The sequence below is a fragment of the Dipodomys merriami genome, unplaced genomic scaffold (genome assembly GCF_024711535.1).
Source record: "Dipodomys merriami isolate MVZ:Mamm:240054 unplaced genomic scaffold, mDipMer1.0.p SCAF_84, whole genome shotgun sequence".
NCBI lineage: Eukaryota > Metazoa > Chordata > Mammalia > Rodentia > Heteromyidae > Dipodomys > Dipodomys merriami.
The window spans coordinates 4,646,073-4,670,704 of record NW_027206446.1 but is presented as its reverse complement, the minus strand read 5'-3'; the positions used below and the strand labels follow the sequence as shown (position 1 = coordinate 4,670,704).

Sequence of the window (24,632 nt, the reverse complement as noted above, 5' to 3'; positions counted from 1 at the left end):
AGAGTTCAAGCCCCACAACTGCCAAAAATGAAAGAAGAAAAACAAGATTGTTGTCCAGATCACTCCAGGCTGAATTCACTCCAGACTCCTGATGTTGTGTGCACAAGACCTATGTAAACCCCCCGCCCCCAAGCACTCAGCAACTCCTGGATCTCCAGAGCTAAGGACTAAACCGCCTATCTCTTCCATGAACCCTGATGTTTGGAGGTTTTGCCCCCTGGAGAATGCATTTCTGTCCCTGCTTTCATTTCTGCTATTGAGAAGAGATTGCAGGAGAGAGCCACCATACAACATAGGCAGAGCAGAGAGGCCAGCAAGATCCTTTTCTGTGACCACACAAGAACCATCTGGTTCCAGCCTGTGATCGGTAGTTGTTCTGGTAATGACAGAAAGTGATACAGATCTGGACCTTCTGGGTTATCTCCATGTCTCTCAATGCCTGTGCCAAGCCAGCCCAAACCTTGGGCTACCTCTAAGGTAGCTCCCCAGAGGGGCAGGATAGAGTCTCCATCTCAAATGGCCCAGCCTGGCCATGTGGCTCAGGAGGCTCTGCAGGGCAGACAGAGATGGGGTTTCTGTCAAAACGGAAGAATCTGAGCTGGGAGCACTGGCTCAGGTTGGCAGGATGGCTGAGAGATGGGCATCAGTGATGGCACAGTCCAGGATTGCAAGGGTGCCAGCTGGCTACTTAATTCAGGATGGCTTGCAAAGGCTCAAGAACAAGTATGTTCATGTATAAACTCCTTAAACAGGTGCTTGAGCATTGGGACAGGAACCAAATGTTGGCTTCCTTTAGTGGACATGAACTCAGAGACAAGGTCTTCAACAGCTTCAGGCTCTTGAGGATGGAGGGCAAGTTTTCATCAGGGAAGATCATATCATACACATGAAGTTCCTGGAGATGTTGCAGGTGCTCCAGATATGCCCCAAATTTCCAGGAATATGAGAAATTCTTGGGACTAAATATGTTGAAGTAGCCACCTATCTTAGAGAAGTTAAGGATGCGGAGGTTCTTCATCTGCCCCAGGTAAAGGGTAAGTTTTCCCATAGTTTGTGGGTACCAAAATTCACTCACCCCTAGTTCCTGGATGGAGGTCTGCCTCACCACAAGCAGAGTCTGCTGGATTTCAGAGATGGAGCCACAGCGAATCTGGAGCTTCCTTAAGCACAACTAAACTCATTGTTTCCTCTTTCTGGCTGACACATGGGAGCACATAGGCATGCTGATCATCCTGGGTACCATCTTTGATGATCAGGATCATGGTGATCCTCAAGGGCTGTTCATCATTGCTCAACCACAACTCTCTGTGGGATTATCAATGAGGACCTCTCGAGACGAACTTTGGGCCAAGGAGAGATATCCCTGTGTCCAGATCTCTTGAATACTTGCAGTTTCCACTGACTAGGAGGCTCCTTCTTGGCAAGTAGCAGATGGAGTCCATCCAGGACATCATGGAAGGTTTCTAGATTTCTAGGAAGCATATCCTTGGGCAAGGATCACAGGGCTCAATACCTTTGGGTGTATTACTACACAATGACACTTGTTGAGGTGGTTGATGGTGGCACATTACAGTAATCCTAGCTACTCAGGTGGCTGAGAACTGAGAATCAGGTTCCAACCCAGCCAGCCTGGGCAGAAACGTCCCCATGAGACTCTAATCCCCAATTAACCACTCAAAAACAAGAAGTGGTGCCGTGGCTCAAAGTGATAAAGAGCTAGCTTTGAGCAAAAAGAGCTCAGGGACACAGCCAGGTCCTTGAGTTCAAGTACAACAATGGAAAAAAACCAATGTGCTTATTGAAAGGAACTGCAAGAAATGGAATGTACCATTTGTAGTTTCCCACCCCCTTTCATTTATTCCCTTTTGTCACTTTTTTTATTCTGTACCCTTTGTCTTATTTATATTTTTCTGATTTGGGGAAGAGAAGAAGTGGAGAAACAGTGGGACAAAGGGTGTCCTGATTCATCAGTGATATTAATCACACACTCTGTTGGAAATGAACTTTACACCTTAGGGGTGATGAAAGTGGGAAGGGGGTATTGGAAGGGAATGTAGAAGAGGGTGACACTGTGTGAAAGGAAATGTACTTATTTTCCGAATCATGGAAATGTAATCCCTCTGTACATCACCTTCACAATAAAATTTTAAAATATTAAAAGAACGAGTCTCCCAGACTTTCCTGCTAGACTGGCATGGAACTGCCGTCCTCTTATCTCAGCCTGTTGAATAGTACAATTACAGGTAGGATCCACCAGATCTCAATGTGATCCTTCTTTTTATCTTTCTTTCTTTTAGAGTGACTGGATGATCAGGAAGTGAATATTTCTTATAGAAGAACAAATGAATTGTGGCCTGCATTTTCAAGGTGCCTTTCATGAAATCTGAACTGGTATTAGATATTGACATTTGTCATCCCAAGTATGTGAGAGAAGCAGGAAGAGTTCTCTTGCTTTCATGGAATGTCTTTTGCATTTGGTTTTGAATTTCTTCCCTAGCTTTTCTACAAAATTTGTTTTATGTATGTTTGAGGTTGGTCATGGAATTTTTTTGAATTTTTCTTTTGTTACATTTTGTTGTTCCACCTGTGGGGCTTGAACTCAGGGCCTGGGTACTGTCCCTGTGCTGTCCTGCTTAAAGCCAGCACTCTTACCTGAGCCATAGCCCCACTTCTGGCTTTTTTGGAAGTTCACCTCAGATGAGCATCTAGAGGCCTTTCCTGCCCAAGCTGGTTTTGAACTGTAATCCTCAGATCTCAGACTTGCTAAGTAGCTAGAATTTGGTGGGGGGTGGCTGGGGGCGGATAATACTCTCATTCTATGGTGTCTTTCTACTTCCTATTTTCCTTTCTTTTACTTTAAAATAAATTGATTGGCTCATTATACATTAAATAGTATAGAGTGCTGAGCTGCCCCAGGTTTAGAGGGTTTACACATAATCATTTAGGAAAACAAGATCATGTTCCAATTCTTTCCAAGCTGAATTTCTCCTGATTCCTGATGGTGTGTGCACAGAACACAAGCACCCATAAAAACTCAACAACACAGCCCAGCTTCTTTTGCAAATGTATAAAATGAACTGAACACAAAAGATTTCCCACCTAACTCCTCAAGACATTCCTACAGATGTCCCCCTGCCCTGAGCCTGCAAAGAACCTGAAAAGAACATCCAGCCCAACTTACAGCTTCCAACAAGATACCAGGAAATTCTATCTCTGCAGTTCTTTCCCTCCCTCTCTCCTTCCTTCACACCCAACTTTCCTTCACTCCATTCCTTCTTAGCTTTCCTCCTTCCCTCCCAACTTCCTTCCGTCCCTCCTGCCTGCATTCCCTCCTTCCCTTCACTCCCTTCCCTCTTACCTTCCATTCTTCCTTCATTCCTTCCCTCCTTGATTCCTTCATACCTTTCTTCCTTCTTCCCTTCTTTCCTTACTTTGTCCTCTCTCCCTCAGTCACTGCCTTCTCTTCTGCCTGGCTGCCTTCTCTTCCTTTCTTTTTTTTATTGTGTGCTGAACTTGGACTTGCACTCAGGGCCTTGGGGGTATTCCAAGTTGCTTTATGTCAAGGCCAGTGCTCTACCAATTGAGCCACAACACTAATCACCCAATTGGTAAAACGCTCTCACTGATTTTTGGCCCAGAATGGGTTTTAACTGTGACCCTCAGATCTCAAACTTTTTGAGTGCCTGAAATTCTAGGAATCCTAGAATATTTTGTGAGGAGTTTCTTGGAGACAGTACCCTCAAATATATTCCTGCTTGGCTGGCTTCTACCTGAAACCCTAAGATATCAGACTCCTGAATAGGATTACTATCATGAGATGCTAGAAACGAATGCATTTTTTCTTCGTTTTGTGTGTGTGCATGTGTGTGCGTGTGTGTGTGTGTGTGTGCACATGTGTGCACACATGTACGTGTGTGTTCCTCTGTGGGTATAAAGTGAATTTTATCTTAGAAGTGCAAAAGAACTGTGGTTTGCATTATGAAGGCACATTTGATCAAATCTCAACCAATACAGATTTATCTATTGAAAATTCTTATCCTCAAATATGTTGGAGAATTAGAAAGAGTTCTCTTGATTTATAGAATGTCATTTGGTATTTGATGTTCAATTTTTCCTCAAACTTAATCCCCAGAATTTGATCTATGATTGACCCATGTCATAAGTTTGTTTGTTTGTGCCAATGTTGGCACAGTGCTCAATGCCAGCACTCTACTAGTTGAGCCACAGTTCCACTTGTGGCTTTTTTGGAGATTCACTAGAGATGAGAATCTCAAGGACTTTCCTACCCAAGCTGGCTTTGAACTGTGATCCTCAGATCTCAGATGTCCTGAGCAGCTATGCTTCTAGGTGGAACCAATACACTCATTTTTTTGGTGCTGAGAAATGATATCTTTTTACTCATGTTTTTCTTTTCTTTTTATTTATGATTGATTGATACAGAAATTTATAGATAATAACGGATGTTCTCACAGCTTAGATTGGCCCACAGCAAGATCTTGTTTCAGTTCTTTCCAGGCCTAATATACTCCAAATTTCTGAGAATGTGTGTACAGGGCACATGGACCCAAAAGCACTCTTAAACTCCTGGGGCTTCAGAGTTATGTTTGACCTGAAAAACTAAGGACCAGATGCCCTGTGTCTTCCAACCACATTAAACTTTGGAGTTTGCTAGGCCTGGAGAATGCACTACTGTCCAGTCTTTCATTTCTGATGCTGAGAAGAAATTCCAGGAGAGATGGCCAAACTACACAGGCAGAGCAGAAAGCCCAGGAAGATCTTCCTCTGTGACCACCCAGGAACCATCAGGTGCCATGCTGTAGGACTGGCACTTGTTTCGGTGATGACAGAAACGTGTACAGATCTGGACCTTCTGGTTTGTCCCGATATCTCTTAATACCTGTGCCAAGCCAGCCCGAACATTGGCAAATCTCTCATGGTCAATGTACCTTTGCCTCCACTCTTGTGGGCGGTAGCTCTCCAGAGGGGCAGGATAGAGCCCTCGTCTCAAATGGCCCAGCCTGGCCATGTGGCTCAGGAGGTTCTGCAGGGTGGCCATGGAGATGTGATTTCCATAGAAACTGAAGAGGCAAAGCTGAGAGCATTGGCTCAGGATGGGCAAGATGGCTGAGAGCTGGGCGTCATTGATGGCACAGTCTTCCAGGGCCAGGGTCTCCAGGGTTCCCACCACTCTACCCAACAAGGCTTTCAGGGGCTCAGAACTGAATGACTCCATGGGCAATCTCCTCAGACGCAGGTGCTTGAGCTGCCTGGAGCAGGGACACTTGGACAGAAAGCTCAGGTCAGCTTCCTTCAGCAGACATGAACTCAGAGACAAGGTCTTCAAAGGCGGCAGGCTCCTGATGATGGCGGGTATATTTGCATTAAGCAAGATAATGTGATGCACATGAAGCTCCTGGAGATGCTGCAGCTGCCCTAGATGCTCCCCTATCATCCAGGGATACCATAAATTCTTGTGAGAGTGACTGTAGAAGTCGCCACCCATGTTGTAGAAGTTGAGAATGTGAAGGTTCTTCATTCGACCCAAGTAAGGAGCAAGTTCTTTCATAATTCCTGGATGCCCGAATTCACTCACCACAAGTTCCTGGATGGAGTCCAGCCTCACCACAAGCAGAGCCTTCTGGATTTCAGAGAAGGAGTCAGACAGAATCTGCAGCTTCCTGGAGTAGAGCTGGACTTGTTCTCTCCTCTCCCTAGCCCACTGGAGCAGGTGGGCTTGGAGAGCGTCCTGGGCGCCATCTTTGATGGTCAGGTCCATGGCTATGGTCAAGGGAGGCTTTTCAGTCATCCCTGAGCAGTGGCTCTCTCTTGGCTTGTCAGTGAGGACATCCGGACAAGATAGTCGGGCCATGGAGGGGTAGCCCTGTATCCAGATGTTGGGGTGCTCCTTCCGCAGGTCGAGGACTTGCAGTTTCCACTGACTGGGGCGCTCCTTCTTGGCCAGTAGCAGATGGAGCCCATTCAGGACAGCATTGAAGGTTTCCAGGTCTGGAGATTCTGCCAGGTCCCCCAGGGGGAGGCAGGAGAAGGGCCAGGCCTGCACCAGGGCCTTCAGCACCTCTGTGGGGCCCTGGGCATAGACCTCTATGAAGAGCGAAGGGAACAGCAGCAGAGGCAGATCTTCCAGGGCAGAGATGGCCAGGGCCTGGTTGCTCAGCAGACTCTGCATGGCCAGATGCTGGAGCGAGGGAGGGGCTCCAGTGCTCATCTTGATGGACCAGAATTGGACCAGGTGTGCAGGGCTCTCTGAATCACAGCAAGTTGAGGCACTGACTGCAGGATTCACAACTCTGCTTCTGTTCTCCATCCCTAGGCATCTTTAAAGCCCAACCCCTTCCCCTCCCCATTCCATATCTGCCAATCAGAGAGCAGCTTCTGATGGGATTTCTGAGTCACACCCAGCACACCTTGGTTGGGTGTTTCACTTGAGATCAATTCAAACACTGGTTTAACCAAAAAATGATAGGATTAAAGGCCTGTCCCACACAGCCTAGCTTTTCTTTGAAATGTAAATCACAAGAAATGTACGCATTATCCTGCCCATGTAATTGTAACTCCTCTGTACAGTATGTTCACAAATAAAATAAAATAAAATTAAAAAAAAAGAAATGTAAATCACACTTTACCAAAATGACTTCCCACTCTTATACTTTAATCCCTTCAGACTTTCCCACAGATGTTGCACGGCCCTGAGCTACAAAGCATGCAAGGAGAGAAGTCACCCGAAGTTGTAACACCCACAAGACATCAGGAAATTGTTCTCTGGATTTCTTTCCCTCTTCCTTCACTTCCTACCTTCCTTGCTTCCTTCCTCTTCTCTTTCCTTCCTCTCATGTTTCTTTTTGTACCCATTCTAGAACTTTAACTCTGAGCCTGGGTGTTGTTCCTTATCTTTTCTTTGTCAAATGTAGTGCTTTACCACTTGAGTCATAACAGTACTTCTCCCTTTTCTAAGCAGTTGATTGGAAACAATAGTCTTCTGGCAGAGAAATCCCTGTTTAACAGAGAACCATAGTATAAAAAGACAAGTCATGGCCCCCCAAAACATGGATAAATGGCAGAAATTACCAAACACTTCTCAATCCTAACTATTCATATTCATGGACTTTATCAATTAAATGACATAGATTGACTAGGTGGATCAGACAGCAAGACCCATTTATCTTCTGTTACCAACAGGCACACATTGCCCAAAGAATCAAACAGATTCTGAATGCGAAAGGCTGGAATAAAAATCTATCAAGCAGCCGGGCGCTGGTGGCTCACGCCTGTAATCCTAGCTACTCAGGAGGCTGAGATCTGAGGATCGCGGTTCAAAGCCAGCCCGGGCAGGAGAGACCATAAGACTCCTATCTCCAATAAACCACCAGAAAACCGGAAGTGGCACTGTAGCTCAAGTGGTAGAGCACTCGCCTTGAGCTGAAGAGCTGAAGGACAGCGCCCAGGCCGAGTTCAAGCCCCACGACCCACCCCCCCCCCAAAAAAAATCTATCAAGCAAAGAGCCCCATAAACGGGCCAGAACAACAAAACCAATGGCAGATAAAACAGACCTCAAATTAAAATTACTGAGAGGAGATCTTTCCTACAGGAGGACATAACAATTCTAAATATCTATACACCAAATGCCAGAGCATCCATTTTCATCAAACAGATACTACCTCCCCTAAAACACAGGACTGTCAAACAGCAAAACAACCAAAAAAAAAACAAACACAAACAAACAAGATTGAAGCTGGGCACCGGTGGCTCACACCTGTCATTCTTACTACTCAGGAGGCTGAGATCTGAGGATTGTGGTTCAAAGCCACCAGGGCAGGAAAGTCCATGAGACTCTGATCTCCAGTAAACCACTCAGAAAACCAGAAGTGGCACAGCGGCTCAAGTGGTAGAACGCTAGCCTTGAGCTGAAGAGCTGAGGGACCGTGCCCAGGCCCAGAGTTCAAGACCCATGATGCACACACACAAAAAAAGGGGGGAAAAAGATTGTATTCCAGTTCTTTCCAACTTGATTTGACTCCAAATTCCTGATGATATGTGAGCAGGACACATGTACCCCAAAAGTAGTCAGAAACTCCTAGGGCTCCAGAGCTATGATTGAACTGAAAAGTTCGGGACAAGACACCCTGTCTCTTCCAACCACACTGAATGTTTCGGTTTGGGTCCCTTAGAGAATGCTCTTGTGTCATAGCTTTCATTTCTGATTCTGAGAAGAGAGTCCAGGAGAGAGGCCCCCTCCTACACAGGCAGAGCAGAAAGGGCAGAAAGACCTCCTCTGTGACCAGCCAGGAACATCAGGCCCCATGCTATAGAACTGGCACTTATTCTGGCAATGACAGAAATTGGTACAGATCTGGGCCTTCTGGGTTGTCCCACTGTCTCACCATGCCTGTGCCAAGCCAGCCTGAACCTGAGCTAAACTGTCAGGATCCATATTCCTCTCCAGAGAGGCAGTATAGGCCCAGCCTGGCTGTATGGCTCAAGAGGTACTGCAGGGTGGCCATGGAGATGGGGTTTCCATAGAAACTGAAGAAACTGAGTAGGAAGCACTGGCCCAGGGTGGGCGGGATGACAGAGAGCCTGTCATCAGTGATATAACAGTGCTCCAGAGCCAGGGTTTCCAGGGAGCCAGCTACTTGCTCCAGCAGGGCTCACAGGGGTTCAGGACTGAAGAAGTCCATGGGAAATTCCCTCAGATACAGGTGCTAGAGTTGGCTTGTGCAGGGACACTGAGACAGAGATGAAAGGTCAGCTTCCTCCAGTGGACATGAACTCAGAGACATGAACTCAAGCCTCAGGCTACTGAGGATGGCTGGCAGATTTCGATCAAAGATGACATCATACACATGAAACCCCTGGAGATGCTGCAGCTGCCACAGTACATGGCCTGAATTTGTACTAATATCACTAATTCATGGGACTGGAAGTGTAGAAGTTGTCACCAATCTTAAAGAAGTTGAGAAAGTGAAGATTCTTCATCTGGCCAAGGTAAGAAGCAAATTTTTCATGGATCCTGGATGCCAGAATTCAGTCACCACTAGTTCCTGGATGAAGTGAGCCTGACCACAAGCAGAGCCTTCTGGATTTCAGAGTTGGAGTCATACTATCTGCAGCCTCCTTGGGCACAGCTGAACTTGTTCTTGCCTCTCCATGGCCCACTGGAGCAGGTAGGCTTGGATATCATCTTGGGCACCATCTTTGATGGTCAGGTCCAGGTTTATCACCAAGATGCACCCTTCAGTCATCACTGTACAGCGACTAGCTATTGAGTTGTCAGTCCCTTAGCTTTCTTTCTCCCAATGCTAGTGATTTAAGATATGTGCAACAACTCCACTTTTAGGTTTTTGGTACTTCAGTGGAGATAAAGAGTTTCACAGACTTTTCTGCATGAATGGTGAAACTATAATCCCTCCATTCATCAACTTCACAGTAAAAAAATTAAAAAAAGTCTCACAGAACTTCCTGCCAGCCTGATTGTGAACTGCCATCCTATGGTCTCAGCCTGTTGAGTAGTAGAGTTGAAAGCAGGAGTTACAGAATCCCAGTGTGAACCTGTGTGTGTGTGTGTGTGTGTGTGTGTGTGTGTGTGTGTGTGTTTGTGTGTGTGTGTGTGTGCAGAAGGTGAATATTACTTATAGAAGAGAAAATGAAGTGTGACTTGTATTCTAAGGGTGTCTTTGATCAAATCTGAACTGGCTTTGTACTGAGATTTGTCATTCCAAATATTTTGGTGAAGCAGAAAGAGTTTTCTTGCTTTCGTGGGATGTATTTGGCATTTGGTTTTGAATTTTTTTCTGAACTTTTTCTCCAAAACTTTATCTATGTATGTTTGATGTTGGTCATGGGTTTTGTCCTGTTTATTTTATTATATATTATCTAGCTGTGGTGCTTGAACTCAGGTCCTGGGAGCTGTCTATTAGCTTTCCACGCCAAGCCAGGACTCTACTATTTGAGCCACAGCTCCACTTCTGGCTTTTATGGAGGTTCACCAGAGTTGAGAGCCTCAAGGACTTTCCTGTCAAGCTGGCATTGAACTATTATCCTCAGAGATCAGACTTGAGGAGCTAGGTAGGATTCTAGGTGAGAATAATACTCTCATAATATGGTCTTATTTCCCTTTCATTTCAAAATAAATTGACTGGCTCATTTATAAATTGGAGACAGTCAGGGATTGCCCTGGGATTTGGGTGTTTGCACACAGTTCTTTAGAAAAACAAGATTGTGTTCCTGTTCTTTCCAGGCTGAATTCACTCTAGATTTCTGATGGTATATGCACAGGACACATGTACCCCCAAAGCCTCATTGACACTGCCTGGCTTCCCTTTCAAATGTATAACAAACTGAATATAAAAGTTCTCCCACCCATGTACCCTAAATCTTCAATTTCTACAGATGTCCCACTGCCCTGAGCCTACAAAGGACCCTAGAAGAGCAGCCAGTCTAACTTACAGCATCCAACAGCATCTATCTCTGCCTCCCTCCCTCCTATTCTCCCTCTTTCTTTCTTTCCCTCTTTCCTTCCTTCATTCCCTCCCTCCTTCCTTTCTGCCTTCCTGCCTTCCTCCCTCCTTCCCTTTCTCCCTCCCTCCTTCCCTTCTCTCCTTTCTAGCTGCATTCTTCATATCCTTTCTTCCCTCCTCTCTTTTTTATTTTGTACAGAACTGTGACTTGAACTCAGGGTCCTGGGCTGTACCTGAAATGCTTTATATCAAGCCAGGGCTCTACCACTTGAGTCACAACATGCATTACTGAATTTAAAAAACTCACCAATTTTTGGCCCAGTTTGGGTTTGAACTGAGACCACCAGATCATAGACTTCTTGAATACCTAGGATTCTAGGAATTCTGGAATTTTTGTGAGAAGTTGGCTGGCTTCTAACTGAGATCCTTAGATATCAGACTCCTGAATAGAGTAAGAGGCATGAGACACTAGACCTTGGAGTACCTTTTTGTTCTGTTTGTTTTGGATTTCTTTGGTGTGCCTGTGTGGGCACAAAGTGAATATTTCTTATAGAAGAGCAAAGGAACTGTGGTTTACATTTGAAGACACATTTGATACAAAAAATTCTCACCCCCAAATATGTTGGAGAAGTAGAAACTTCTCTTGGATTTCATGGATGTCATTTGGAATTTGATGTTTAATTTTCCCTCAGACCTTTTCCCCAGAAATTGGTCTATGTGTGACTGACCTTGGTCATAGGTGGGTATGTTTGTTTGTGCCAATTCTGGCACGTAGGTGCTGTCCCTAATTTTTGTGCTCAATGTCAGCACTCTACTACTTAAGCCAGAGCTCCATTTCTGGGTTATTTGAAGGTTTGCTAGAGTTGAGAGTCTCAAGGACTTTCCTGCCCACGGTAGCTTTGAACTGTGATCCACAGATCTCAGACTTGCTGAGTAACTAGGAATCTAGCCACAAACAATATTCTCATTCTATGGTGCCGCAAAAAGATCTCTTTCTACTCATGCTTTTCCATTCTTTTTATTTGTGATTGATTGATACAGTAAATTATAGATAGTAAGAGATTGTCACATGATACGAGTTTGCTTACAACCATTAAGAAAAACAAGAGTATATTCCAGTTCTTTCTAGGCTGAATTGACTTCAGATTCCTGATGGTGTGTGCACAGAACACACTCAGAATCCTGGAACTGCAGAGCTATGATTTTTCCACCCACACAGAACTTTGGAAAGTGTGCCCCGTGGGAGAATGCATTTCTGCCCCGGCTTTCATTTCTGAGGTTGAAAAAGCTTGTAGGAGAGAGTGGCGCCTTACTACACAGGCAGAGCAGAAAGGCCAGTAAGGTCCTCTTCTGTGACCACCCAGGTACCATCAAGAGTCAGACTATACAGTTGGCACGTGTTATGGCGATGACAGAAACTGGTACAGATCTGGACCTTCTGATTTGTTCCCACATCTCTCAATGTCTGCACCAAGGTAACCCCAACCTCAGCAAATCTCCCAGGGTCGAAGTTCTCTAGATACCAATCTTCAGGGTGGTAGCACTCTAGAGGGGCAGGATAGAGCCCCCTTCTCAAATGACCCAGCCTGGCCATGTGGCTCAGGAGGTTCTGTAGGGTGGCCATGGAAATACAGTTTCCATAGAAACTGAAGAAGCGGAGCTGGGAGCATTGGCTCAGGGTGGGCAGGATGGCTGAGAGCTGGGCATCAGTGATGTAACACTCCTCCAAGGCCAGGGTCTCCAGGGTGCAGGCTACATGCTCCAGGAAGGCTCTCAGGGGCTCAGCACGTTTCATTGGCAAAGTCCTCAAATGCAAGTGCTTGAGCTGCCTGGTGCAGGCATACTGGGACAAAAACCTCAGGTCGGTTTCCGGCAGTGCACATGAGCTCAGAGACAACATCTTCAGAGGCGGCAGGCTCCTGAGGATGGTGGGCATAGTTGCAATAAACAAAATGTTGTGCACATGAAGCTCTTGGAGATGCTTTAGACGCCCCAGATACCCCCCGATTATCCAGGGATATTGGGAATTTTCGTGGGAGCGAGGGATGTCAGTCCACATGCTGGAGCACTTGAGGATGAGAAGGTTCTTCATATGGCCCAGGTAAAGAGTAAATATTCTCAAGGTTCCTGGAAGCCAAAATTCACTCACCACCAGTTCTTGGATGGAGTCCAGCCTCACCACACCCAGAGCCTTCTGGATTTTAGACACGGAGCCAGACAGAATCCGCAGCTTTCTTGAGCACAGCTGGACTCGTTCTTTCGTCTTCCTGGCCCACTGGAGCAAGTGGGCTTGGAGAGCATTCTGGGTGCCATCTTTGATGGTGAGATCCCTGATGACCATCAAGGGCTGCTCTTCAATCATCAATGAACCACAGCTCTCTGTTGGCCTGTCAGTCAGGACATCTGGATAAGAGATTTGGGCCATTGAATGGTAACCCTGTATCCAGATGTTTGGGTGATCATTCCGCAGGTCAAGTACTTGCAGTTTCCACCGACTGGGGCGCTCCTTCTTGGCAAGTAGCAGATCAATTCCATCCAGGACAGCCTTGAAGGTTTCCAGGTCTGGTGACTCTACCAGGTCCCCTAGGGGGAGGCAGGGCAAGGGCCAGGCCTGCACCATGGCTTTCAGCATCTCCGTGTAGCCCTGTTTATAGATCTCCATGAAGAGCAAAGGGAACAGCACCGCCGGCAGATCCTCCAAGGCAGAGATGGACAGGGACTGGTTGCTCAGCAGACTCTGTATGGCCAGATGTTGGAGCGAGGGTGGGGTTCTCATGCTCATCTTGATGGATCAGATGTGGACCAGGTATGAAAGGCTCTCAAAATCCCAGCAGGGCCAGGCACTCCAGGATTCTGCTTTTGTTCTTTGATCCCTGGGCATTTTTATAGCCCAACCCCACCCTCACCTTTGCATTTCTACCAATGAGAGGGCAGCTTCTGATGGGATTTCTGAGACACACCCAGTACACCTTGGTTGGGTGTTGCCCTTGAAATTATTTCAAACAGTGAACCAAAAAGTGATAGGATTAAAGTCCTGACCCACACAGGCCAGGATTTCTTTGAAATATAAAACACACTGGAGCAAAAAGAATCACCACCCTTGTACCTTCATCTTTCCAGACATTCCCACAGGCATTCTGCTGCCTTGAGACTGCAAAGAGTCCAAGCAGAGCACACAGCCCAACTTTGTAGCATCTACAACTAATTCAGTAAATTTAGTTTCTGTACTTTTTCTCTTCCTTCCTTCTTTCATTTCTTTCTTTCTTTCTTCCTTCCTCCCCTGCCTTCCTTTCTCCTCTTCCTTTCTTCCTTCCTTCCTGCCTCCCACCCTCCCTCCCTTCCTTCCATCCTCCTTTCTTTTTTGGTGCTGGTCCTAGAAAGTTACCTATGAATCTGATCACTGTCCCTTAACTTCATAATGTCAGTGATAATATTCTACCAAAGAGCCACAACAGTATCTGACTTTTTCTGAGGGGTTTATTGGAGATAAGGATCTTGATATTAGAATAGAAATGGCTGTTTACCAGGGAACCAAATACATGTTTTGAGATATGACAAGGCGCAGGCCCTAAGAAGGTGGATAACATGGCAGGAATTACCAAATTCTTCTCACTCCTAATTATCAATATTCATGGACTTCACCTTGCTCACAAAAAACAAACATATCCTGAAAGTAAAAGGCTGGGATAAAATCTTCCAAGGAAATGGCCCCCATAAACAGGCAAAGTTGCAATTCTAATATCAGATAAAATAGATTTCAAATTAAAATTAGCAAGAACAGGTAAAGAAGGTCACTACATACAATTTAAGGGATCTCCCCTTCAGGAGGATTTTACAATTCTAAATACATATTCACCAAACAACAGAGCACCCCAATTTATCCAAGAAACACTACTTTCCTTCAACTCTCACATAGATCCAAAGACATTAATTGTTGGGGACCTAAACACAGCACTATCCCCCCTGGATAGATCAACCAAGCAAAAACTCAACAGAAAAACCTTGGATCTAAACATCTGCATAGATGAACTAGAATTAACAGATATTTACCTAATATTTCACCCAGCAGCATCAGATTATCTTCTTCTCAGTAGCACATGGAACATTCTCCAAAATAGACCACAATCTAGGCCACAAAGCAAATCTGTCCAAATTCAGAAACATTGAAGTTATGCCCTGCATTCTCTTAGACCACAAGGGAATAAAATTATAAAACACCAAAAGCCATCAAAGAAAGTCCTGTAACACATGGAGAATCAACAAGACACGAGTGGGTCATGGAAGAGATTAGAAAGGAAATTCAAATGTTCATGATATTCAACAAAAAGAAATACATAAATCACCAGCTCCTCTGGAACAAAGTAAAGGCAGTACTCAGAGGCACGTTTATAGCCCTGAGTTCATACATCAACAAATTGGAGAGATCTGAAACCAACAATTTAATGAGATATCTGAACCTCCTTGAAAAAGAGCAGCAAGATAAACCCCAATCCGGTAGACAGAAAGAAATAATTAAAATTAAATCAGAATTAAATGAATTAGAATCCAAACAAAACATAGCAAGAATAAAACAAAGAGTTGGTTCTTTGAAAAAATTAACAAAATTGACAGATCCTTAGCAAATCTTACAGAGAGAGAGAGAGAGAGAGAGAGAGAGAGAGAGAGAGAGAGAGAGAGAGAGAGAGAGAGAGAGAGAGAGAGAGAACACCCAAATAAACAAACCCAGAGATGAGAATGGAAACATCACTACAGAAGCAATCAAGATCTAGAACATTATAAGGGAATACTTCTCAAATCTTTATGCTAAGAAGTTTGAGAATCTGGAAGAAATGGATGATTTTCTAGCAAATATCTACATGCTGAAACTAAACCAAGATGAGTTAAACAAACTTAACAGACCCATATCAAACATCAAAATAGAAACAGCAGTAAGAGACCTCCCACCCAAGAAAAGCCCAGGATGAATGGATTTACAGATGAACTGCAAGACCTTCAAAGCAGAACTTACACCAATACTCCTCCAACTCTTCAATGAAATTGAAAGTGAAAGTTCACTACCAAACTCTTTCGATGAAGCCATTGTAACCCTCATCCCCAAACCAGGCAGGAACTCATCAAAGAGCACTATAGAGTCTTTTCTTTGAAGAACATCGATGCAAAACTTCTCAACAAAATTTCGGTCACTTGACTTCAACAACTCATCAAAAAATCATACACCACGATCAAACAGGATTCATTTTAGGGATGCAAAGTTTGTTTAATATGTGCCAATTTATCACACCAACAAGAGCAAGGATAAGAACCACATGATTATCTCAATAGATGCTTCTGCATTTGACAAGATCCAACACCCCTTTATGATGAAGGCTCTGGAAAAACGAATCCATGGAACATGCCTCAATACAATGAAAGCTGTATATGACAAACCTACAGCGTTATACTTAATGGTGAAAAGCTAAAGCCATTTCCTCTAAACTCAGGAATGAGACAAAGATGTCCACTCTCTCCGCTTTTCTTCAGTTTAGTATTAGAATGCCTAGCTACAGCAATAAGACAGCATGCATAAAGGGGATTAAAACAGGAAAAGATGAAGTAAAACTTTCCTCTTTGCAAATGACATCATCTTGTCTTTAAAGAATCCCATAACATGAGGCTGGGAAGGTGGCTCAGTGGTAGAGCACTTGCCTTGCATGCCTGAGGCCCTGGGTTCGATTCCTCAGCACCACATAAGCAAAAAGAAAAAAGCCGGAAGTGGGGCTGTGGCTCAAGTGGTAGAGCGCTAGCCTTGAGCTGAAGAGCTGAGGGACAGTGCCCAGGCCCAGAGTTCAGGCCCCACAACCAGACCCCCCCCAAAAAAAAAGAATCCCATAACTACACTCCCAATTTACTGAAGCTGACTTGAAACTTTGGAAAAATAGCAGGATATAAAATTAACCCTCAAAAACCAATGGGTTTCTTCAGAAAATGGTGCTGGCAAAATTGGTTAATTGCCTGTGAAAAAAAAAAACAAAAAACTAAAGCTAGCTACTTATATATAATCTTTTTTTTGGGGGGTGGAGGTCTGGTCGTGGGGCACCACTCCATCTAGTCCCCTGAACGTCTTCAGGCACTGTCTGTCCCTGGCTGCCCTGGAATCCAGCTCTTTTCTCTGCCCTTCACCAGCTCTCTTTATTTGGCATATGGGGATGAATGGCCAGAAATAATGTAAGACTCTCCAGGACTGGGCCTGGGGTCTAGCAACCTGCTTACAGAAACTCAGGAATAAAAACGGAGACCTACAATGAATAATCCTGAAATTACACAATGCATTATTGCATCTATCTATCTATCTATCTATCTATCTATCTATCTATCTATCTATCTATCTATCTATCTATCTATCTATCTATCTATCTATCTATCTATCTGTCTATCTGTCTGTCTGTCTGTCTGTCTGTCGTCTGTCTGTCTGTCTGTCTGTCTATCTATCTATCTATCTATCTATCTATCTATCTATCTATCAATCAATCTATCTATCTATCTATTACCTATCTATAGACCTATTGATCATGCAAATAGAGGAGTTTGAACTCAGTCTCACACTCATGCTCATTTTTTTTTGCTCACATAGGTGCTCTACCACTTGATCCACACATTCACTTCCAAATTTTGCTGGTTCACTGGAGTTAAAAGTGTATGGGATCCTAAGATCCCAGCCACCCAAGTAGCCAGCACTATAGGCATGAGCCTTGTGTGCTAATATTACAACATCTAAGCCACACACTAAGGCAGCCTCTGTCCAGAGGAGGGGCAGAGCAGGGCCAAGGGAATCAAATGGGGTTTTGACACTGGTCCCCAGAAGTTGGGGAAAGATTTCAAATGTTCACACAAATGTGCTGTGGGTCTCTCAGGTCCTCGATGAAAGATCTAGGAGAGAGAATGTTGCTGAAGCATGAGGTAGGATCAGTGGGGTGGGCTGCAGAAATGAGGTCCAAGTATTTAGGGGTACAGCAGAGGTATGCACTGCTTCTCTTTCCCCTGGTATGAGAGAAAAGGCTTCTAGAATAGGAAGCTGGTCAAGGAAATGTTTCAACTTGAGCTGCCACAGGCTCTCCTCCAATGTGCACCCCAGGTTTGCTGGCAGCTCCAGCCTCCTGCTGTACTCAGGGAAGAGGACCGGCCCTGGGTTGCTCTCTATGCTTCCTACAGAAACAGCTGTTATGGAGAAATGATTTGCCCACACAGCAATCACTTGTACATCTGTTTTCCTAGGCAGATTGTGTGTGTAGTATGGGGTGTGTGTGTGTGTGTGTGTGTGTGTGTGTGTGTGTGTGTGTGTGTGTGTGTGTGTGTGTGTCTGTGTGTGTGTGTCTGTGTGTGTGCGTGTGTGTGTGTGTGTCTGTCTGTCTGTCTGGGTGTCTGGGTGTGCTCATATTGGGGCTGAACTCAGGGCCTAGTCACTGGACCTGAGCTTTGTTGCTCAAGCTTAATTCTTCTAGTTTAGCCACAGCTCCACTTCTGGAATTATGTTGGTACATTGGAGATAAAAATCTCAGGATTTAAAGCCCAAGGTGGCTTCTACCTCTGATCCTCAGATCTCAGCCTCAAGAATAGCTAGAATCTGAGTCATCATATTTTTTTTGCAATCATTATTATAAAGTTGATGGACAGAGATTTGACAATGAAATAAATCAGCTCATGAGAACATTTCTTTTTTAGACAATGACCACTCTTGGACTCTTGGCATTGATTCTCATTTGATCTGTCAATCACCCCTCATCCAACATGAGACATGCCATCAGTCAATGAAGATATGCCATCCTAGCAATGAGGAGAAGAGACCTCCTAGACCCACCAAGACAGAGCTAGTCCTGGTGACGAGGGTCTACCAGAGGCCCTTGGCAAAAACATCCTAAATAGAGTCACTCTGTGCTTGCCCTTTCAAAATTCACGAGTCAGGAGGTTAAAAGAAAATAGATCATAAGTATGCCTATTTAATACTCATCCCTATCTTGTAAGTGGACAGGAACTTACATTCTTGATCATGATGCCTGCTATTTCTATTTACGGTGTTTTTCCATCCATACTCTGTAGTTCAAATGTCTGTAATCGAGGCATTTTTGCCCATTTACAGGAATGATGCAGGACTCCCACCAGGCCCTTAAACACTCCAATCCCCCTAGCTTCTAAATTTTTATTCTTAACTAGTCTATTGTGCTGTCCTATGTGCGGTTGCCAGACCTTAATCAGTCACATGTATTCAGGGACATGATCCACCAGCTCCAGGATCATCTGGCTTACAAGAGAGACAAGTACCCATGACATCCAACATCTTTCCTTTCCACTGTGAATTAATGGTTGCCCTTTTATCTGTCTTTGTGTGCCTTCTGATAATGTTTTGTCTTATTGTTCAGTTGCTACCTTATAAGATGTCTTTCAGATTTCAACCAAGGATATATACATGCATTCACCACTTCGGAATGGTTACTGTTACTTTCTCCTGGACCAGATGAAATCCTGCCTTCTACCCCTAACGTCCACTCTGCTTGACAAAAGGAAGTAGCTATAGATAGTCAACGCCCCTTTGTAACTATAAAAAGGTTGGAATGTTAAGTCTGCTCAGGGAGAATGGACCCTTCTCTTTTCTCTTCTCCAGGGGATACCATAAGAAGATGCCCAAATGTTTGTTCTCCCCGAAGAACAGCACATGGATCTGCTGAGAAGCCCCTGGCCCAACACCTTAAACCCACGTAAATGGGAACATAGGGAGGCCCCCATGTCACTAGGTCACTTGCAGCAAACCCTCCTTCCCTCCCTAAGTTGGCTTCCTGCATATCTTGCAAGCTGCAAGAGGGGCTCTCCCAAATGAACTCTTTCTACCTGAACCACGAGGCAGTCTCCTCTCAGAAACCTGTACACTTTGGTGCTGAAAAATGATAACCTTCTTATTCTTTATTCTTTTGGAAATGACTTTATTGATTCATTGATACAGTAAATTGTGGACAGTCAGGGACTGCCCCAGGCCTGGGGGGATTTCCTCACAATCATTTAGCCAAACAAGATCATGGTCAAGTTCCTTCCAGGCTGAATTCACTCCAGATTCCTGAGGATGTGTACCCATGTAGACCAAAAGTGCTCAGCATCTCCGGGAGTAACATAGCTACGATTGAAAAGAAAAGCTCAGAAACAGGTCTCTCTCTTCCACCCACACTGACTTATTGGGGTCTATGCCCCCCTGGAGAGTGCTTTTACACCAAAGCCTTCATTTCTTTTTTATTTTTATTTTGCCAGTCTTGGGAGTTGGTCTGAGGACAAGGGCACTATCCATGAGCTACTTTTGCTCAAGGCTAGTACTCTGCAACTTGAAAAACAGCATCACTTCTTGCTTTTTCTGAGTGGGACTGAGGAAATGAACTCAGGGCTTCATGCATACTAGGCAAGCACTCTACCACTAAGACCCAATTCCAGACTCCAACTTTCATTTCTGAGTGCTCAGAAGAGAGCCCAGGAGGGACGCACCTGACTACAGAGGCAGAGCAGAAAGGCCAGGAAGATGCTCCATGGTGACCACCCAGTTGCCTTCGGGCCCCAGGGTATAGAATTGGCATGTTTTGTGACGATGAGAGAAATTGGTACAGATCTGGACCTTCTGAGTAGTCCCCATGTCTCTCAATGCCTGTGCCAACTTAGCCTGAACCTGGGCAAATCTCTGAGAGTCAAAGTTCCCAACCCTACAGCCTTGAGGGGGATAGCTCTCCAGAGGGGCAGGGTAGAGCCCTCGTCTCAAATGAGGCAGCCTGGCCGTGTGGCTCAGAAGGCTCTGCACGGCAGACATGGAGATGTGGTTTCCATAGAAACTGAAGACGCGGAGCTGGGAGCACTGGATCAGGGATAGGCAGCATGCCCAAGAGCTGGGGATCCGTGATGGCACAGTCCTCCAGGGCCAGGGTCTCCAGGGTGCCGGCCGCCTGCTCCAGTAGAGCTCTCAGGGGCTCAGGACTGAAGTTGTCCAGGGGCAAACTCCTCAGACGCAGGTGCTTGAGCTGCCTGGAGCAGGGACACTGGGACAGGAACCACAAGTCAGCCTCGTTCAGTGGACACGAACTCAGAGACAAGGTCTTCAAAAGGGTGAAGTTCCTGAGGATGGTGGGCAGCTGTCCATAAAGGAAGAAGACTTTGTGCACATACAGCTCCTGCAGATGCTGCAGCTGTCCCAGATGTACAGCGTATTTGCAGGAATATGAGAAATTCTTGTGTCTGGAAGTGTTGAAGTTGGCACTCATCCTGGAGAATTTGAGGATGCGAAGGTTCTTCATCTGGCTCAGGTAAGGAGCAAATTTTTTCATGGTTTCTCGATGCCAGAATTTATTTACCTTTAGCTCCTGGATGGAGTCCAGCTGCACTGCAAGGAGAGCCTTCTGGATTATGTAGATGGAATTGGAATGAATCTGCAGCTTCCTCGAGCACAGTTGGACTCTTTCTTGCTTCTCCCTGGCCCACTGGAGCAGGTAGGCTTGGAGAGCATTCTGGGAGCCATCTTTGATGGTCAGGTTCTTGTGTATAATCAAGGGCTGCTCTTCAGTTATCAACAAACTACTGCTCTCTGTTGTCCTGTTAGTCAGGACATCTGGATAAGAGATTCGGGCCATTGAAGGGTAGCCCTGTATCCAGATGTTGGGGTGATCATTCCGCAGGTCGAGGACTTGCAGTTTCCACCGACTGGGGCGCTCCTTCTTGGCAAGTAGCAGATCAAGCCCATCCAGGACAGTGTTGAAGGTTTCCAGGTCTGGAGACTCTTCCAGGTCCCCCAGGGGGAGGCAGAAGAAGGGCCAGGCCTGCACCAGGGCCTTCAGCATCTCTGTTTGGGCCCTGGCATAGACCTCCTCGAACAGCGAAGGGAACAGCAACACCGGTAGATCCTCCAGGGCAGCGATGGCCAGAGCCTGGTTGCTCAGCAGACTCTGCATGGCCAGATGCTGGAGCGAGGCTGGGGTCCTGCGGCTCATCTTCATGGATGGGATGTGCACCAGATTTGAGCCAGCAGTGCAGGCTCTCTGCTGGACACTGATTGCAGGCCCCAGGATTCTGTTGCTCTCCTCTCATCTCTGGGCATCTTTATAACTAAAACCCACACTCGCCCTTACATATCTACCAATCAGAGAGCAGCCTCTGATGGGATTTCTGAGACACTCCCATCACACCCAGTCTGCTGGATTAATTGAAGCATTGGTTCTAAGCAGACTGATAGGATTATAGGTGTGACCCGGTTGGTGAGGCTTCCATTTAAAATTTATAACACAGTCAAACAAGCATTTCCCACACTTACATGTTAATCCGTTGAGAAACATTCACAGATATTTCACTATCCTGAGGCTGTAATGATTCCAAGAATATTAGCCAGCCCAATGTTATAGCATCCACCAACATATCTCTAAGAAATTTTCTTTTCCTTTCCTTCCTTCTTCCCTTCCCCCCTCCCTCCCTGCTTTCCTTTCTACTTTCCTTCCTTCCTTTCTCCCTCCCTCCCTTCTTTCTTTCCTGGCTGCCTTTTCCTTTTTTAAATCTTGTGCTGGACTGGGACTTAAACCCAGGGCCTAGGGGCTGCTTATGTGTTACTTTAAGTCAAGGACAGTGCTCTACCACTTGAGCCATAACAGAAATCCTGAATCCAAAAAAGTCTCACTGGGCTGGGAAGGTGGCTTATTGGTAGAACATTTGCCTTGTGTGCATGAGGCCCTGGGTTGGATTCCTCAGCACCACATAAGCAAAAAGAAAAAAGCCAGAAGTGGTGCTGTGGCTCAAGCGGTAGAGCGCTAGCCTTGAGCTGAAGAGCTTAGTACAGCGCCCAGGCCCAGAGTTCAGGCCCCACAACCGGACCCCCCAAAAAAACAACCAAAAATGTCTCACCTGTTACTGGCCCAGTGTGTGTGTGAACTGTGACCCTCAGATCTCAGACTTCTTGAGTAGTCAGGATTCTAGGAATCCTAGAATTTTTGTGAGAAGTTTCTTGGTGATAATATTCTCACATGCATTCCTGCCTGGCTGGTTTCTAACTGACATCCTCAGATCTCAGTCTCCGGAATCAAATTAAAAGCAAGAGACATGTGTCTAGGTGAGCACAAAGTGAATTCTTCATATAGAAGTGTGAAGGAACTGTCATCTGCATGCTTCAGACACATGTGACCAAATCTCAACCAGCACAGCTTTAAGTACGGAAAATTCTCATCCCCAAATATTGGAGAAAGAGAAAGAATTCTCTTGGCTTTAGTGGGATGTCATTTGGAAAGGAATGCAGGATGGGGTGACACTGTACAAGAAGAAACGTAGTCATTACTTGAATCATGAAACTGTAGTCCTGTACCTCAACTTAAGAAAATAATTTAATAATTTAAAAGAAAGAGTCTCTGATTTTCCTGCTAGACTAGCTTCTAACTGCCATCCTCTGATCTTAGCCTTTGACTAGTAGAATTACAGGCAGCATCTACCAGATGCCAGTGTGAATCTTTCATTTTTTTTTAAATTTTTGGTGTTTCTGGGTGGACAGGAATTGAATATTTCCAGTAGAAGAGCAAATGAAGTGTGGCCTGCATTCTCGAGGCAAATTTGATCATATCTCAATCACTATGGTGTAAACTACTAAGAATACTTACTCCAAAAGGTGTGAGATGTGGAAAGGGTTCTCTTGCCCTCAACGGAGGCCATATGGTATTTGATGTTGAAATTTACCCTGTAACTTTCCCACAGAACATGATCTATATCTGTTTGTTCTTGTTCATAGGCTTGTTGGTTTGTGCCAGCTTTGTCACCAGGGCTGTCCCTGAACTTTTGTGCTCCATGTCAGCAGTACACTACTAGAGCCACAGCTCAACTTCCAGGTTATTTGGAGGTTTACCACAGATGATAGTCTCAAGAACTCTCCTCCCCGGCCTGATTTTTCAATGTGATCCTCAGTTCTCAGAATTGCTGAGTAGCAAAGATTCTAGCCACAAGCAATACTCTCTTTGGTGACAAGAAATAACATCTTTCTACTCATGGTTTTCCATTCTTTTTATTTTTCATTGTCTGATACAGTAAACTATACATATTAATTATACACATTGTCCCACAATGGAGTGCTTTGCTTACTTAAAACCATTAAAAAAACAAAATCATCTTGGCGCCGGTGGCTCATGCCTGTAATCCTCGCTACTCAGGAGGCTGAGATCTAAGGATCATGGGTCAAACCAGCCCGGGCAAGAAAAGTCCGAGACTCTTATCTCCAATAAACTACTAGAAAACCAGAAGTGGCACTGTGGCTCAAGCAGTAGAGCACTCGCCTTGAGCTGAAGAGCTGAGGGATAGCACTCAAGCCCAGAGTTCAGGCCCCACGACTGACCAAAAAAGAAAAAAACAAAAAAGAAAAACAAGATTGTGTTCTAGTTGTTTCCAGGATGCATTCACTGCAGATTCCTGATGCTGGGTGCAGAGAACATATGTACCCCCTGGGCACTCAGAAACTCCTGGAGTTCCAGAGCTACAATTGAACTGATAAGCTAAGAACAAGACACCCTGTTTTTTCCACCTGTGCTGATCTATGGAGTTTGTGCCCCCTAGAGAATGCACTTCTGTCCAGGCTTTCATTTCTGATGACAAGAAGAGATTCCAGGAGAGAAGCACCCTACTACACTGGCAGAGTAGAAAGGCCAGCAAGACCTCCTCTGTGACCACACAGGAAACATCTGGGCCCAAGCTGTAGAAGTGGCATTTGTTTTGTTAATAACAGAAATTGATACAGATCTGGACCTTCTGGGATATCTCCATGCCACTCAATGCCTGGACTAAACCAGCCCAAACCTGGGCAAATCTCTCAGGGTTGATGTTCCCTAGCCACCAAGCCCCTCAAAGGTAGCTCTTCAGAGGGGCAGAATAGAGCCCTCATCTCAAATGGCCCAGCCTCGCCGTGTGGCTCAGGGAGTTATTCTTGACCTTGTTACCTGCTATTTGTGTTTACAGTGGGTCTCCTGTCTGTACACTATAGTCCTGACTTCAGTAATCCAAGCTTCTAGCTAGACCAGTTACAGGAATGATCAAGGCCTCCCACCGGATCTTTGCCTGCTCCAGTCTAGCCCTAGTTTCTGAGTGGTTATTCTTAACTAGTACATCATGCTCTCGCTACAAGTTGCCAAACATTAGCCCCA

The 24,632-nt window shown here is 45.2% G+C and overlaps 3 protein-coding genes across 3 annotated transcripts; all 3 read right to left on the bottom strand.

Moving 5' to 3' along the window:
- Nucleotides 1-4,744: 4,744 nt before the first annotated feature.
- On the bottom strand, nt 4,745-6,325 carry LOC138820055 (PRAME family member 12-like). Its single transcript, XM_070011699.1, has one exon. It carries the CDS (start codon nt 6,323-6,325, stop codon nt 4,745-4,747), a length of 1,581 nt encoding a protein of 526 aa, XP_069867800.1.
- A 5,463-nt stretch (nt 6,326-11,788) lies between these two features.
- Nucleotides 11,789-13,252, bottom strand: LOC138820054 (PRAME family member 12-like). Its single transcript, XM_070011698.1, has one exon. The coding sequence runs from the start codon at nt 13,250-13,252 to the stop codon at nt 11,789-11,791; it is 1,464 nt and encodes a 487-aa protein (XP_069867799.1).
- Nucleotides 13,253-20,186: 6,934 nt separating this feature from the next.
- Nucleotides 20,187-21,467, bottom strand: LOC138820053 (PRAME family member 12-like). Its single transcript, XM_070011696.1, has one exon. It carries the CDS (start codon nt 21,465-21,467, stop codon nt 20,187-20,189), a length of 1,281 nt encoding a protein of 426 aa, XP_069867797.1.
- Between the last annotated feature and the right edge of the window lie 3,165 nt (nt 21,468-24,632).